This window comes from Spodoptera frugiperda, chromosome 3 (assembly GCF_023101765.2).
Source record: "Spodoptera frugiperda isolate SF20-4 chromosome 3, AGI-APGP_CSIRO_Sfru_2.0, whole genome shotgun sequence".
In the NCBI taxonomy this organism is placed as follows: Eukaryota; Metazoa; Arthropoda; class Insecta; order Lepidoptera; family Noctuidae; genus Spodoptera; species Spodoptera frugiperda.
Genome location: NC_064214.1, coordinates 6,726,847 through 6,743,859, shown reverse-complemented (window position 1 = coordinate 6,743,859; position 17,013 = coordinate 6,726,847). Strand labels below are relative to the sequence as shown.

Here is a 17,013-nt window from a genome sequence, read left to right as displayed (position 1 = left end):
CCTAACCTAACCTAACCTAACCTAACCTAACCTAACCTAACCTAACCTAACCTAACCTAACCTAACCTAACCTAACCTAACCTAACCTAACCTAACCTAACCTAACCTAACCTAACCTAACCTAACCTAACCTAACCTAACCTAACCTAACCTAACCTAACCTAACCTAACCTAACCTAACCTAACCTAACCTAACCTAACCTAACCTAACCTAACCTAACCTAACCTAACCTAACCTAACCTAACCTAACCTAACCTAACCTAACCTAACCTAACCTAACCTAACCTAACCTAACCTAACCTAACCTAACCTAACCTAACCTAACCTAACCTAACCTAACCTAACCTAACCTAACCTAACCTAACCTAACCTAACCTAACCTAACCTACCCTAACCTAACCTAACCTAACCTAACCTAACCTAACCTAACCTAACCTAACCTAACCTAACCTAACCTAACCTAACCTAACCTAACCTAACCTAACCTAACCTAACCTAACCTAACCTAACCTAACCTAACCTAACCTAACCTAACCTAACCTAACCTAACCTAACCTAACCTAACCTAACCTAACCTAACCTAACCTAACCTAACCTAACCTAACCTAACCTAACCTAACCTAACCTAACCTAACCTAACCTAACCTAACCTAACCTAACCTAACCTAACCTAACCTAACCTAACCTAACCTAACCTAACCTAACCTAACCTAACCTAACCTAACCTAACCTAACCTAACCTAACCTAACCTAACCTAACCTAACCTAACCTAACCTAACCTAACCTAACCTAACCTAACCTAACCTAACCTAACCTAACCTAACCTAACCTAACCTAACCTAACCTAACCTAACCTAACCTAACCTAACCTAACCTAACCTAACCTAACCTAACCTAACCTAACCTAACCTAACCTAACCTAACCTAACCTAACCTAACCTAACCTAACCTAACCTAACCTAACCTAACCTAACCTAACCTAACCTAACCTAACCTAACCTAACCTAACCTAACCTAACCTAACCTAACCTAACCTAACCTAACCTAACCTAACCTAACCTAACCTAACCTAACCTAACCTAACCTAACCTAACCTAACCTAACCTAACCTAACCTAACCTAACCTAACCTAACCTAACCTAACCTAACCTAACCTAACCTAACCTAACCTAACCTAACCTAACCTAACCTAACCTAACCTAACCTAACCTAACCTAACCTAACCTAACCTAACCTAACCTAACCTAACCTAACCTAACCTAACCTAACCTAACCTAACCTAACCTAACCTAACCTAACCTAACCTAACCTAACCTAACCTAACCTAACCTAACCTAACCTAACCTAACCTAACCTAACCTAACCTAACCTAACCTAACCTAACCTAACCTAACCTAACCTAACCTAACCTAACCTAACCTAACCTAACCTAACCTAACCTAACCTAACCTAACCTAACCTAACCTAACCTAACCTAACCTTTGTCATCTAACATCTGTCAACCTAACATAACCAAACCTAACCTAACCATCAATGACATCCTCCACCTAACATCTGTCAACCTAAGAACTAACCTAACCTAACCTGACATCTGTCCTAACCTAACCTAACCTAACCTGACATCTGTCCTAACCTAACCTGTCATCGAACCTAACATCTGTCAACCTAACCTAACATCAACCTAACCTCATGACCAATGACATCTGTCAACTAGAACTTCTGTCATCTATGATCAATGACATCTGTCATCAATGACATCTGTCAAAAAATGACATCTGTCAAAAACGACATCTGTCATCAATGACATCTGTCAAAAAATGACATCTGTCAAAAACGACATCTGTCATCAATAACAACTGTCAACAATGACATCTGTCAAAAACAAAATCTGTCATCAATGATATCTGTCAACTAAAACTTCTGTCATCAATGCCAACTGTCATCAATGACATCTGTCAAAAACGACCTCTGTCAACAATGACAATGACATCTGTCAACAACGAAATCTGTCATCATAAACAACTGTCAACAATGACATCTGTCAAAAACTATATCTGTCATCAATGACAGCTGTCAACAATGAGATCTGTCAACCAGAACTTCTGTCATCAATGACATCTGTCAAAATTGACATCTGTCATCAATGACATCTGTCAACAATGACATCTGTCAACTAGAACTTCTGTCATCAATGACAACTGTCAAAAATGACATCTGTTAACATGACAAGAACATCTGTTGTCAATGACATCCTTCAAAAACGACATCTGTCATCAATGACATCTGTCATCAATGACATCTGTCAAAAATGACATCTGTCAAAAACTATATCTGTCATCAATGACATCTGTCAACAATGACATCTGTCAACAATGACATCTGTCAACAATGACATCTGTCAACAATGACATCTGTCAACTAGAACTTCTGTCATCAATGACAACTGTCATCAATGACATCTGTTAACATGACAAGAACATCTGTCATCAATGACATCTGTCATCAATGACATCTGTCATCAATGACATCTGTCAACTAGAACTTCTGTCATCAGTGACAACTGTCAAAAATGACATCTGTTAACATGACAAGAACATCTGTCAAAAACCATTATTACCGTGGGAGAGCCATGCTTCGGCACGAATGGGCCGGCTCGACCGGAGTAATACCACGGCCTCACAGAAAACCGGTGTGAAACAACGTTCACGTTGTGTTTCACCGAGTGAGTGAGGGTACCGGAGGCCCACCATCCCCCCTACATAATGGCGCAGTTCAACTCAATTCGATTACCCCAGGAGGGTACCAACTACACTGGAGAATCCCTCTCTGGACGTCCATACTCAGAGTTTAACCACCCTGAGCGTGGACGTCTAGGCCGCCCCACATCGTACTCTGGGGGGGGCAAAACTGCGCGCATTACAGCTCGAGGCAAGAGCAAAATAACTTCGGCACCCCTGCCACGCTGAATGTGGACTTCTGCAACATCAGGGGAATCCATTCCAACCTTAACGCTGTCCACTACCATCTTGAGACAGCAAAGCCCGCCTTGCTCTTTTTAACTGAGACGCAGATATCGTCTCCGTTGGACACATCGTACCTCACCTACCCTGGGTATGGACTGGAGCATTCCTTCTTGCCTAGGGCCGGGGTATGCGTGTACATTAGAGACGATATCAGCTTTCGTCGCCTCAGAAATCTTGAAGGTAGGGACCTCTCCATCTTATGGCTGCGTGTAGATAACGACGACCACCCCCGTGTCTATGCGTGCCTATACAGGTCCCATAGTGGTGATAGCGAGACTGACCGACTCATGGAACACATCCAGACGGCTGTAGACTCTGTACAAGGGCAGATACCCTCTGCAGAAGTCGTTTTACTTGGCGATTTTAACGCCCACCACGCCGACTGGCTTGGTTCTAGTAGAACTGACCACGCGGGGAGATCTGTCCACGACCTAGCCCTTGCTTCTGGCCTGACACAGCTGGTTACCGCGCCTACGCGCATCCCAGATGTGGAAGACCAGAGGCCTTCACTGTTGGACCTTCTGCTGACCTCTCACCCGGACGGCTACAGTGTGTCCGTTGTTGCTCCCCTAGGCTCATCGGACCATTGTCTCGTCCGGAGCTCTGTATCTTGGACGCGCTCGCCGCGTCTAGAAGATGCACGTCTTCGCCGCGTATGGCACTATAGGTCGGCAGACTGGGATGGGATGCGGTCCTTTTTTGCATCCTATCCTTGGAGACAGGTTTACTTCTTGCAGGATGATCCCAACGCCGCTGCCGATTCTGTCGCCGATGTGGTGCTACAGGGGATGGAGCTGTTCGTCCCGTCCTCTCTGGTCCCTGTCGGTGGCAGGTATCGGCCCTGGTTTGATTCGTCTTCCAGAAAGGCCTCACGCAGGAAGCGTAAAGCCTATCGAGCCTGGGCCGATGCGGTGGTGGCACGGGATGTAAATACCAGCACTTTTAAAAAGGAGTATAACTTTGCTTCCAAGTCCTTCAAAAGAGTTATTGCAGGGGCTAAGTCTCAGTACATCGGTAGAATTGGCGAGAAGCTTGAACGCCTTCCTTCGGGAACTCGTGCGTTCTGGTCGCTCGCCAAAGCTATCGAAGGCAATTTCTGCAGGCCGTCATTTCCACCTCTGCACATGGGGGGATTCGTTGGCTCATGGCGCAAGGGATAAAGCCCAACTTTTGGGTAAAATCTTTGCGTCCAACTCGACACTGGATGACGGGGGGCGTGGGCCGCCTGCCGTGCCGTGGTGTGGGTGGCATATGCCAGACATCCGATTCCACCAGCGTTCGGTGCGTTTGGCGCTCCTGTCCCTTGATGTCCAAAAGTCGAGTGGGCCCGACGGGATTCCACCCCTTGTGTTAAAGATGTGCGCTCCGGAGTTGGCACCAGTTTTAACACGTCTTTTTCGGCTCTCTTACTTTTTAGGCGTAGTACCGAAATCCTGGAAGACGGCCTTGGTCTACCCGATCCCTAAAAAAAGCGATCGAACAAATCCGTCCAACTACAGACCGATAGCCATAACTTCCCTCTTCTCGAAAATAATGGAGTCCATTATTAACTGCCAGCTCTTGCGGTACCTAGAAGATCACCAACTACTCAATGACCGACAATACGGTTTTCGTAAAGGTCGGTCGGCTGGGGATCTTCTGGTTTACCTGACACACCGTTGGGCACAGGCGATCGAGTCTAAGGGGGAAGCGTTGGCAGTGAGCTTGGACGTGGCGAAAGCCTTCGACCGGGTTTGGCATAAAGCGCTTCTTTCGAAGCTTCCTTCCTATGGGCTTCCCGAGAAATTGTGCGAATGGGTCTCCTGCTTCCTTACAGACAGAAGCATTAAGGTCGTTGTCGACGGGGAATGCTCCGACTCTCTGTCTGTGAACGCAGGTGTCCCTCAAGGCTGCGTGCTATCACCTACCCTGTTCCTCATCCATATCAATGATATGTTGCAAATCAGCGGAATTCATTGTTATGCGGATGACAGTACAGGTGATGCCTATTATACCGGCCGCGCTAACATTTCTCGGGAAAACGTCATCGAAAGCCGAAACAGACTTGTGTCAGAAATCGAGACTTCTTTGCAGAGAATCTCAGATTGGGGTGAACTTAATCTGGTCCAGTTTAACCCTACTAAGACACAGGTCTGCGTGTTTACCGCTAAGAAACTACCGTTGGTCGTCTCACCTCAGTTTCAAAGTACCCCTCTGACTGCCTCAGCCGGTATTGGAATACTTGGCATCAACATTTCGAGCGACGTCCAGTTCCGTGGTCATCTGGAGGATAAGGCTAAATTAGCCTTGGAAAAGGTTGGTGTGCTCAACAGATCGAGGCAGTATTTCACTCCAGCCCATCGCCTGCTTCTATATAAGGCGCAAGTTCGGCCCCATATGGAATACTGCTCTCATCTTTGGGCGGGGGCACCCCAGTACCAGCTTCATCCTCTGGACCGCGTTCAGCGGCGTGCGGTTCGGATTGTTGAGTGTCAGGAAGTTTCAAACCGACTTGACACTTTGGCAATGCGTAGAGATGTAGCTTCGTTGTGCATTTTCTATCGCTTATACCACGGGGAGTGCTCTGAGGAATTGTTTGGTCTTATTCATGCCGCTTCTTTTCGCCATCGACCCACACGACAGCATTTCCATCCCCACCATATAGATGGTTGGCAGGCCACAACTGTGCGCTTCTCGCGCAACTTTCTGCCTCGCACAGCAAAACTGTGGAATGAGCTGTCGTCGGCGGTATTTCCGAACCGATACGACCTTCAAAACTTCAAGAAAAGAGCATACTCCTTTTTAAAAGGCCGGCAACGCACCTGTGACTCCTCTGGTGTTGCGGGTGTCCATGGGCGGCGCTGATCGCTTACCATCAGGTGACTCGTTTGCTCGTTTGCCTCCTATTCCATAAAAAAACCATATCTGTCATCAATGACATCTGTCAACAATGACATCTGTCAAAAACGACATCTGTCAACAATGACAACTGTCAACGTTACAAGAACTTCTGTCATCAATGACATCTGTCAACTAGAACTTCTGTCAACAATGACAATGACATCTGTCAACAACGAAATCTGTCATCAAAAACAACTGTCAAAAACAAAATCTGTCAACAATGAGATCTGTCAACCAGAACTTCTGTCATCAATGTCATCTGTCAAAAACGACATCTGTCATCAATAACAACTGTCAACAATGACATCTGTCAAAAACGACATCTGTCACCAATGCCAACTGTCATCAATGACATCTGTTAACATGACAAGAACATCTGTCATCAAAAATGTTTGTTGACAGATGTCATTGTTGACAGTTGTTTTTGATAACAGATTTCGTTGTTGACAGATGTCATTGTCATTGTTGACAGATTTCGTTTTTGACAGATGTCATTTTTGACAGATGTCATTGATGACAGAAGTTCTGGTTGACAGATCTCATTGTTGACAGATGTCATTGATGACAGATGTCGTTTTTGACAGATGTCATTGTTGACAGTTGTTATTGATGACAGATTTCGGTGTTGACAGATGTCATTGATGACAGATGTCGTTTTTGACAGATGTCATTGTTGACAGTTGTTTTTGATGAGAGATTTCGTTTGTGACAGATGTCATTTTTGACAGATGTCATTGATGACAGTTGTCATTGGTGACAGAAGTTCTAGTTGACAGAAGTCATTGATGACAGTTGTCATTGGTGACAGAAGTTCTAGTTGACAGATGTCATTCGTGACAGTTGTCATTGGTGACAGATGTCATTTTTGACAGATGTCATTGATGACAGTTGTCATTGGTGACAGAAGTTCTTGTTGACAGATGTCATTGATGACAGTTGTCATTGGTGACAGATGTCATTTTTGACAGATGTCATTGATGACAGTTGTCATTGGTGACAGAAGTTTTAGTTGACAGATGTCATTGTTGACAGTTGTTTTTGATGACAGATTTCGTTGTTGACAGATATCATTGTCATTGTTTACAGATGTCATTGATGATAGAAGTTCTGGTTGACAGATCTCATTGTTGACAGATTTCATTGATGACAGATATAATTTTTGACAGATGTCATTGTTGACAGTTGTTTTTGATGACAGATTTCGTTGTTGACAGATGTCATTGTCATTGTTGACAGATGTCGTTTTTGACAGATGTCATTTTTGACAGATGTCATTGATGACAGATGTCATTGTTGACAGTTTTTATTTATTACAGATTTCGTTGTTGACAGATGTCATTTTTGTCAGATGTCATTGATGACAGTTGTCATTGGTGACAGAAGTTCTAGTTGACAGAAGTCATTGATGACAGATATACTTTTTGACAGCTCTCATTGTTGACAGTTGTTTTTGATGAGAGATTGCATTTGTGACAGATGTCATTTTAGACAGATGTCATTGATGACAGTTGTCATTGGTGACAGATGTCATTTTTGACAGATGTCATTGATGACAGTTGTCATTGATGACAGATATAGTTTTTGACAGATGTCATTGTTGACAGTTGTTTTTGATGACAGTTTTTGACACATATCATTGGTGACAGATGTCATTGATGACAGAAGTTCTTGTCACGTTGACAGTTGTCATTGTTGACAGATGTCGTTTTTGACAGATGTCGTGTTTGACAGATCTCATTGTTGACAGATGTCATTGATGACAGATATGGTTTTTGACAGATGTTCTTATCATGTTAACAGATGTCATTTTTGACAGTTGTCATTGATGACAGATATAGTTTTTGACAGATGTCATTGATGACAGTTGTCATTGATGACAGATAGTTTTTGACAGATGTCATTGTTGACAGTTGTTTTTGATGACAGATTTCGTTTTTGACACATGTCATTGGTGGCAGATGTCATTGATGACAGAAGTTCTTGTCACGTTGACAGTCGTCATTGTTGACAGATGTCGTTTTTGACAGATGTCATTTTTGACAGATGTCATTGATGACAGAAGTTCTAGTTGACAGATGTCATTGATGACAGATTTCATTGATGACAGAAGTTCTAGTTGACAGATGTCATTGATGACAGTTGTCATTGGTGACAGATGTCATTTTTGACAGATGTCATTGATGACAGTTGTCATTGGTGACAGAAGTTTTAGTTGACAGATGTCATTGTTGACAGTTGTTTTTGATGACAGATTTCGTTGTTGACAGATATCATTGTCATTGTTTACAGATGTCATTGATGATAGAAGTTCTGGTTGACAGATCTCATTGTTGACAGATTTCATTGATGACAGATATAATTTTTGACAGATGTCATTGTTGACAGTTGTTTTTGATGACAGATTTCGTTGTTGACAGATGTCATTGTCATTGTTGACAGATGTCGTTTTTGACAGATGTCATTTTTGACAGATGTCATTGATGACAGATGTCATTGTTGACAGTTGTTATTTATGACAGATTTCGTTGTTGACAGATGTCATTTTTGACAGATGTCATTGATGACAGTTGTCATTGATGACAGAAGTTCTAGTTGACAGATGTCATTGATGACAGATATAGTTTTTGACAGCTCTCATTGTTGACAGTTGTTTTTGATGAGAGATTTCATTTGTGACAGATGTCATTTTAGACAGATGTCATTGATGACAGTTGTCATTGGTGACAGATGTCATTTTTGACAGATGTCATTGATGACAGTTGTCATTGATGACAGATATAGTTTTTGACAGATGTCATTGTTGACAGTTGTTTTTGATGACAGTTTTTGACACATATCATTGGTGACAGATGTCATTGATGACAGAAGTTCTTGTCACGTTGACAGTTGTCATTGTTGACAGATGTCGTTTTTGACAGATGTCGTGTTTGACAGATCTCATTGTTGACAGATGTCATTGATGACAGATATGGTTTTTGACAGATGTTCTTATCATGTTAACAGATGTCATTTTTGACAGTTGTCATTGATGACAGAAGTTCTAGTTGACAGATGTCATTGATGACAGATGTCATTGATGACAGATGTTCTTGTCATGTTAACAGATGTCATTGATGACAGTTGTCATTGGTGACAGAAGTTCTAGTTGACAGATGTCATTGTTGACAGATGTCATTGTTGACAGATGTCATTGTTGACAGATGTCGATTGATGACAGATATAGTTTTTGACAGATGTCATTGTTGACAGTTGTTTTTGATGACAGATTTCGTTGTTGACAGATGTCGTTGTCATTGTTGACAGATGTCGTTTTTGACAGATGTCATTTTTGACAGATGTCATTGATGACAGAAGTTCTGGTTGACAGATCTCATTGTTGACAGATGTCATTGATGACAGATGTCATTGTTGACAGTTTTTATTGATGACAGATTTCGTTGTTGACAGATGTCATTGATGACAGTTGTCATTGATGACAGATAGTTTTTGACAGATGTCATTGTTGACAGTTGTTTTTGATGACAGATTTCGTTTTTGACACATGTCATTGGTGGCAGATGTCATTGATGACAGAAGTTCTTGTAACGTTGACAGTTGTCATTGTTGACAGATGTCGTTTTTGACAGATGTCATTGATGACAGAAGTTCTGGTTGACAGATCTCATTGTTGACAGATGTCATTGATGACAGAAGTTCTAGTTGACAGATGTCATTGACAACAGATGTTCTTATTATGTTAACAGATGTCATTTTTGACAGTTGTCATTGATGACAGAAGTTCTAGTTGACAGACGTCATTTATGACAGATGTCATTGATGACAGTTGTCATTGGTGACAGAAGTTCTAGTTGACAGATATAGTTTTTGACAGATGTCATTGTTGACAGTTGTTTTTGATGACAGATTTCGTTGTCATTGTTGACAGATGTCGTTTTTGACAGATGTCATTTTTGACAGAAGTTCTGGTTGACAAGATGTCATTGATGACAGATGTCATTGTTGACAGTTGTTTTTGATGACAGATTTCGTTGTTGACAGATGTCATTGATGACAGATGTTCTTGTCATGTTAACAGATGTCATTTTTAACAGTCGTCATCGATCGTGCTATCTCGAAGTACTCATGTGTGAGTACGTACTTTAAAACAATCGCGTCATATTTTCATTATCATAATATCATATCTGTTTTTTTACTTTTTTCGTTTCACTCACAGGGAATATTGAAATGCTACATGTACACGTACGTTGGCAGGAAATACTACTATGTCTAGGCCAGGGATGAGGAAAAGAAAAAGCGAGGCATACAAATGAGCAGTATTTAATCGAAAGAATTATCACATTAGAAGTTATGTATAGTCCCCGCGGTAGCGAGGCGGGCGTAGCTAGCCGGACAGGTCGCCGTGGTCGAACAGGTCCTGGTCGTACAGCGCGGCGCGCACCGTGCGCCCGCCGAAGTAGCGACCGTTCAGCGCGCCCGCCGCCGCCATGGCCTCTGTGGAACAATCAAACTTTATTGTGAGACGTACATAAATGTTTCATGAATACGAGTGCTACACTAAACTAGTACAACATTTCTGAATTATGTAAGTGTGGTTCTCAGAAAATTTCAATATGAAAATAAAAAGTAGGACTATCATGTGCCTCTTTCACTGAATAATATCGATGTACGTGGCACTCACCGTCGGGCTCGGCGAACTGTACGAAGATCTTGACGTTGGCGTGCGCGGGGTCGTCGTCCTCGTTCTGTCTCTCGTTGTAGATGACGAGTCTCTCCACGCGGCCCCACTTGGAGCACTCCTCCTGTATCTCGTGGTGCAGCGCCTCGTCCACCTCCTCGGCCTCCACCATGTTGCAGAGCAGCACGGTCCGCGAGGCGCGGCGCCGCATGAGGCGCTGCATGACCAGGTGGCGCGCCGACTGCCCCGAGATACTCAGCGACTCCTGCTGCTGCAGCGTGTCGGGCGACGAGTCCAGCAACTTGCGCTGCAGCGCCGCCTGCTGGCCCGCCTCGGCCCCGGCCGGCCCGCCCGGCCCGCCCGGTCCGCCCGCCTCGCGTGGCGCGGCCGGGATCACCACGCCCGGCGGCGGCAGCGGCGCCGCGCCCGCCGGCAGCGCGGGCATCGCCGGCAGCGCGGGCATGGCCGGCATCGCGGGCAGCGTGGGCAGCGTGGGCAGCGTGGGCAGCCCGGCCAGCGCGCCGGGCAGCGCGGCGGGCAGCGCGGCGGCCAGCGAGGGCAGCGCGGCGGCGGGGGACACGCCGAGCGCGTTGAGCTTGGTGAGGCCGAGCGCGACGGCGTTGCTGGCGACGGCGTCCATGGCCTGGATCTTGGCGGTGGCGGCGGCGGCGGCGACGGCGGCGGCCGTGGGCATGGCGGAGGGCTGCGGCGGGCCGGCCAGCGCGTTGGGCGGCGTGATGGCGCGGCCCACGCGCAGGTACTGGCCGCCGAGGTCGAACAGGTTCATGGACGCGATGGCCTCGAGCGCGGCGGGCAGCGTGGCGTATTCTATGAACCCGTAACCTTTGTGCTTGTGCGCGGACGCGCCGTACGCCAGTTTGCAATATGTGATCGGCCCGAAAGCTTCAAAAACACTACGAAAAAATTAAATAGATATTGATTAAATTGTTTTTTTTTTCCACAAGTTATGATCAACACAAAAGTTGTAAAAAAGTTACTTACTTTTTAATATCATCTTCAGTGAGCTCCGGGTGGATGGATGCAACATATATGCGGTTGTACTGTTTGGCTTCCTCCTGGATCTCATCAATGACAGCTTGCGCCTGCGGCATGTTCGAGGGTCGGCCGACCACTTTGATGTTCCTGGCGAAGCAAGACATTCGGTTAGAACAGTACTAACAGGACAAGATTGTTTACAACAGAATGTAGTTATGTGTATGAGTTAAGTAGAAGTGGTAATCACCTGCCGCCCAGCATGACTCCGTTCATCTGTTCGAGGCTGAGCTGCGCTGCTTCGGGGATCTCGTACTCGACGAACGCGAAACCTTTGTGCTTCTGTGTGACGGGGTCCCACGACATGTTGATCGACTTGATCGGCCCGAACGGAAGGAATGCCTGCCGGATCGTGTCCTCCTTCAACTCAAATGATATCGAGCCCACATATACTCTGAAGAAAAACATGGCACATTGAAATTACACGAATTAAGTATTTTACCCATAATCATTATCAAACTGTAGTCAGATCTTTTCAGCACAAAAAATCACAGGCTCGACCAGCCCATAGCGGGAACCTCTAACATATCGCTGTCATCATACTAATCTGTGCATATGTACGCGCGCGTGTATGTGTATAATATACACACACACGCGCATAATATACACATACATACACTGTATATATATAAATATATATCTACCTGCACATGAGAGCGAGCGCCTGTTGCCTCTGGACCTGCGTCCGCTGCGACGCCATCTGTTGCTGCTGGTGCGCCAGGGTCTGCTTCATCAGCACCATCTTGATGCTCTGCTCCATGGCGTACTTCTTGGCGCGCGCCACCGCCTCGGCCTGCTCCGACGACAGCCGCGGCAGCGAGCCGCCCAGTATGGCGGGCAGCGTCGAGCACTTCGCGCCCGGACCTGCAACGGCGTAACGTTTAGAATGCGACACGGTTCCCGACGCGAGCGGTTCTCATTATCCGCGACCACTCACCTGTGAACACATCTCCGACCTGCTGCAAGTCGTAGATGGGCGCCGAAGGGAAGCCACCTGTAAATGCGAATCTCGATTAGTCAGTGTCGATTGCGTCCAAGTGGCAAACAGTAGTGGACGCAGGCACTCGCGCAGACACACATCGCTGGCACGCCGCGCGCGCCCCGCGGCCGGGCGGACATGGACGGGCGCACTGGCCGGGTGTACCGCCGGGCCGCGGGGCGCGCGCCCTGGCTCGCGGGGAACAATGCGGTATAATGAAGTAGGTACATTGTGAGAGCGGCGAGGAGCAGCCGGCGCCGCAGCCGCTGCCGACGCGTCACCGGCGCGCCCTAGCGTATAGCAATAACCTAACTTATATCTAGCCTGAAACAGAAAGCAGAAACACTGATCACTGAGGACGGTTTCGAATCGACACAACGAATTGGTTCGGGAGAGACTCCGAGGCCGCGCTGCCCGCCTCCTGCGCTGCGGGCGCTACTCACCGGGCAGTCCACCGGGCAGGCCGGGCAGGCCGGCGGGCAGGCCGGCCGCCAGCCCGGGCAAGCCGGCCGTCAACCCGGGCAACCCGGCCAGCGTGGGTAGCCCCGCCAGGCCGGGCACGGCCAGGCCGGGCGCGGCGGGTGGCGCCATCATCCCCGGGGGGAGCGGCGGCTGCAGCGCTCCGGGGTTGCCGCCCTGCAACTGGAAACAACGACACACTTTACTGAAGGTGACAGGAAGCTGACAGGAATGAACTAAACTCTTTCCAATATGCTGGACGATTTAATGTTGGACGATTCACAACTGTGAAAGTGATGTGATTCGTGAATATTAGGTACACGGGCTAAAAATCCGGGCCTAGGCTTTAATTCAAATAAACTTTATTCATCGACTACCTACTCCCATGCAGTTCCACCCACCTACTGTTCAGCTCCTATTGATGGCAGCGTAATGATAAAAAGCTTCTTCCTCGATAAACGAACTAAGTATCCAACTCAAAAATAATGTTTCAATTCAAACCAGTAGTTAATTCCATTATGTAAAATAAAAATCAACCTGTGCATAAATTCGAAAACTATTTCGATACTTTTTATTGTTATAACTAATTAAGTGTTAATTATCCCCGTACATGTTAACACTAGGCTGATAAAATCAATGAAGTAGTAGGTTATTTCTTTTCAGTTTACATAATTATGTATCATTTTCTATAGTATCGCAGTAACCCCGAATTATGGATGACATCATAGAGACATAGATTTTTTGTCCCATTCAGTGACACACATTGCTGGTGTCTAGGATTCTCAGTCTATGCCTAAAAATGTATATGTCAATGAACAAAGTTATTCTGCTTGTGCTACATAGGTACTTCACAAAAAAGTAACCAATGCTTAGAAAGTAAAAATATTGAAATTAGCTATGCGAGATAACTTTATCTACAAAACAAAATTACAAAAAGTAACTGGTAAAAAATCATAGCATACTGAATATTTAATTTGATTAAACAAATGATTTCAAAGAAACAAACTAAATGAGTTTACATCATTTATATAAGCTAAAGAGCTTAACCTAATTATTGAAATAGGTAATTAATAATACAAATACAGAATCCAGGTAAAATATTTACTGACTATAATGCAATCATTCTAGTTTCTGGTTTGTGGTATTTAAACTTGTGGCTGATTTCATGGTGATGATAAGCTACAGCCAGACACTGCACAACACATTCTAGTTTTAATTTTTGTATTATGTACTCCCATTTATTGAGGATGGTTATTATAGGCTAAAACATCACACTTTTATTACTAGAAACTGAGTAGTAGATGAAGTGACGGTGCTCACTGACTGGCCAGCGGGGCACACCGAATTATGTGACGACATGCCAAAGTAAGCCTGAAAAAAATGTCGTATGTATAGGTGTGTCATGGTATATATCATGCCAATTTGCTAAAATACCACAACTGCCATGACTGCTGCAGAAGTTACAACTTTGCCGTACCATACTGTTTCATGCTGGCAGTTAGTGCCTGCCCTTATAATAGCCAGATTTTCTATGAAAAGTATGAGTATGGAAGTTAACTAACATATATGTCTGGAAATTGATTTTTTTAACACAACTTAATGCAGAAAGTATTGATAATAGAAATCTATATTTTCAAACAGCATGTTTTGCCAATGACTTTGGTAATTAAAAAAAATTGTTCATAGATATCTGAGTTTATAGCAAGCATTGCTGACAGAATTATAATTCTGTTCATAGATTGGCTATGAAACATCATGCTACAATCATTAGAAGCCGAGCAGTGGGTGAAACTAGGAGTAGTTAGTATAAATCTTAACTAAAGAGTCTGAATAAATCTACACTTCAAACATTCTTGTGTCACAATGTTTGTAGCAAAACTCCTCCACTATGTTAACTACTTATAACTTGAACTCCATTCCAATAGCTCAAATGGTAAAACTATGTTCTCCGGGTAAGTCAAGTATCATCATCATCATCATCAGCCGAGAGACGTCCACTGCTGAACAAAGGCCTCCCCCTTGGTCCTCCACATAGAACGACAAGTATCAATAAAACATAAATTTTATCTTTCACCTAATAACATTGTACAGCTAGTCATCTATAATATTTAATTTACTTTGAAATTGCTAGTAACTCATCATGAGTAGTTATTTTACTAATAGGTGGGACATACAAACAACTTGCTTTAACCATTCAACACTTATTAGCTGTCAATGTTCAAATCTATAATATTTATTTATAAACTTGAGTACTGTTATAGATTTCACTTTTTGACTTATTACGAAATGTTTCATTGTAGTAAAAAAACATGCGTGGTATATTTAGTAGTAATAAGGTACTTAGCAAAATATACAGTTAACCTAATTGTAGGTTATCACTTGTGCAATGAAATAGAAAACGATGAAATTTTACTGAACAAGTTTGTTATAGTATGTGATCTATACTAATATTTTGTCAATTTCAGAATTTACCCAAAATCGTAAACACATTAGAATGAAAATCCGTACAACCAAAAATTATAATAACACATGATGCTTTAACAGAAGTAACGACGCCACCACCGGCACGAGCTAGGCATTTACAAATAAATTTAAATTACTGTGAAACCAAAGAGACTTCTGTACCAAGTAAAACTATGCAGAATATACCATTAGCTGTTTGTGTGAATTTAAGCATCACTTACAGTTCTCATTAACCTATTCTCTTACTCGGGCGATTTCCATCCAAAAGACATACATAATATTAATGGAAAAGACAACATAATCACTTTTCTAGGTTAGTAACTTCCAAATTGATGGCATTGATGAAGAGTCACTAATATTTGGATCTGTCAAACTAAATAATCCTGAAGTTTACTTACCAATTCCATAATTGTTTATAAGGCTTTATTAGTAACGTGATTCACAATAAACACTAATTTACAAACAAAACTATAAATCCACCAAATGTAATTTTGATTTCATCAAAAAATAATACCACGCTAAGCTCACAACACCACACCGATGCCACACCGGACCCAAGCAAATAATTATTACGAGATACAACAACCGTACAACGCACAGGTAGGGAATGAAATGAATTGAATAATGATCAATGACATGACATGACCGAATGAATGATCGAATGAATGAATTACAGATAATAGAATTACGGAAGCAATGTTGCCAACTTGAAGAAACAAAAAAACAGGATTACAAAAAAAATGTAGGCATGCAAATATTATATTTAAAAATCACTTTTATATATTATTCATTGCTTACCAGACATACAGTATTATAATAAAATATTCAAAACACATTAAAGCAAATAAGCATTTACATCTTTAGAAATGCACTCATTTTTCTTTTTAAAAATATTCATAATTTTAACAGGCTTAAAAAAAGATTTTCTCAATTTGACTAGTCAATAATTAACTAGCGTTTGGTTATACAGATTTAAATGCGGTTTTCAGAAAAGTGGTTGTAACAGTTACATAGTACCAAAGAAGCATAGTATATAGCGTGGCGTTATTATATATAATTCCCTAACATTAGATGATATACTATTTTATTTTTAGAATTACCTTGTATTGTATTACCTTGGTATTACCTACTTCATATGCAAACTTTTTGTGAGCTTGTAACACTGTGAATAAATGACAGTCCGTTTCGTTATTACTCGTAAAATTAGAAATAGATATATGTATTTGAAAACCGCAGAAGGTCGCTGAATTTGCTGATAATTATTGTAAAAACAAAACGCTAAACGTCATTAATCATTTTAAGTATTCTCTTCTCTTATTATTCTGTTACCACCTTTTTTTGTACCATATTTCGGCGAATAAAGATTTATTTTTATTATTATGTTTGTTCTTTACATAATCACGGGACCACAGGGTCCCGGACCTTTGGAAGGCGTACGAGGGGCCGAAGCCAACTCGCAGAGGCCCGTTGAACAATTTT

At 43.2% G+C, this 17,013-nt stretch overlaps 1 protein-coding gene across 4 annotated transcripts; it reads right to left on the bottom strand.

Moving 5' to 3' along the window:
• Positions 1 to 10,206: 10,206 nt before the first annotated feature.
• Positions 10,207 to 16,157, bottom strand: LOC118274125 (poly(U)-binding-splicing factor half pint). Of its 4 annotated transcripts, none has more exons than XM_035591505.2 (8): positions 15,933 to 16,157; positions 13,056 to 13,254; positions 12,571 to 12,627; positions 12,278 to 12,497; positions 11,824 to 12,027; positions 11,583 to 11,723; positions 10,584 to 11,494; positions 10,207 to 10,396 (listed from the first exon to the last, which is right to left on the bottom strand). In XM_035591505.2, exons 1-8 carry the CDS (start codon positions 15,939 to 15,941, stop codon positions 10,287 to 10,289), a joined length of 1,851 nt encoding a protein of 616 aa, XP_035447398.2. In that variant the 5' UTR covers positions 15,942 to 16,157; the 3' UTR covers positions 10,207 to 10,286. The 4 variants fall into 4 exon arrangements, with proteins under 4 accessions (XP_035447398.2, XP_050562743.1, XP_050562750.1 ...); XM_050706786.1 differs by having other exon boundaries at positions 13,056 to 13,248; positions 16,049 to 16,154; XM_050706793.1 differs by lacking the exon at positions 15,933 to 16,157 and adding an exon at positions 12,841 to 12,936 and having other exon boundaries at positions 13,056 to 13,202.
• Positions 16,158 to 17,013: the final 856 nt, after the last annotated feature.

Coding starts and splice junctions, on each gene's coding strand:
- LOC118274125 (XM_035591505.2), bottom strand. Junction 11,724..11,823: donor GGAGTCATGCTGGGCGGCAG/GTGATTACCACT, acceptor TTGCTTCGCCAG/GAACATCAAAGTGGTCGGCC. Junction 10,397..10,583: donor ACAGTTCGCCGAGCCCGACG/GTGAGTGCCACG, acceptor ATTGTTCCACAG/AGGCCATGGCGGCGGCGGGC.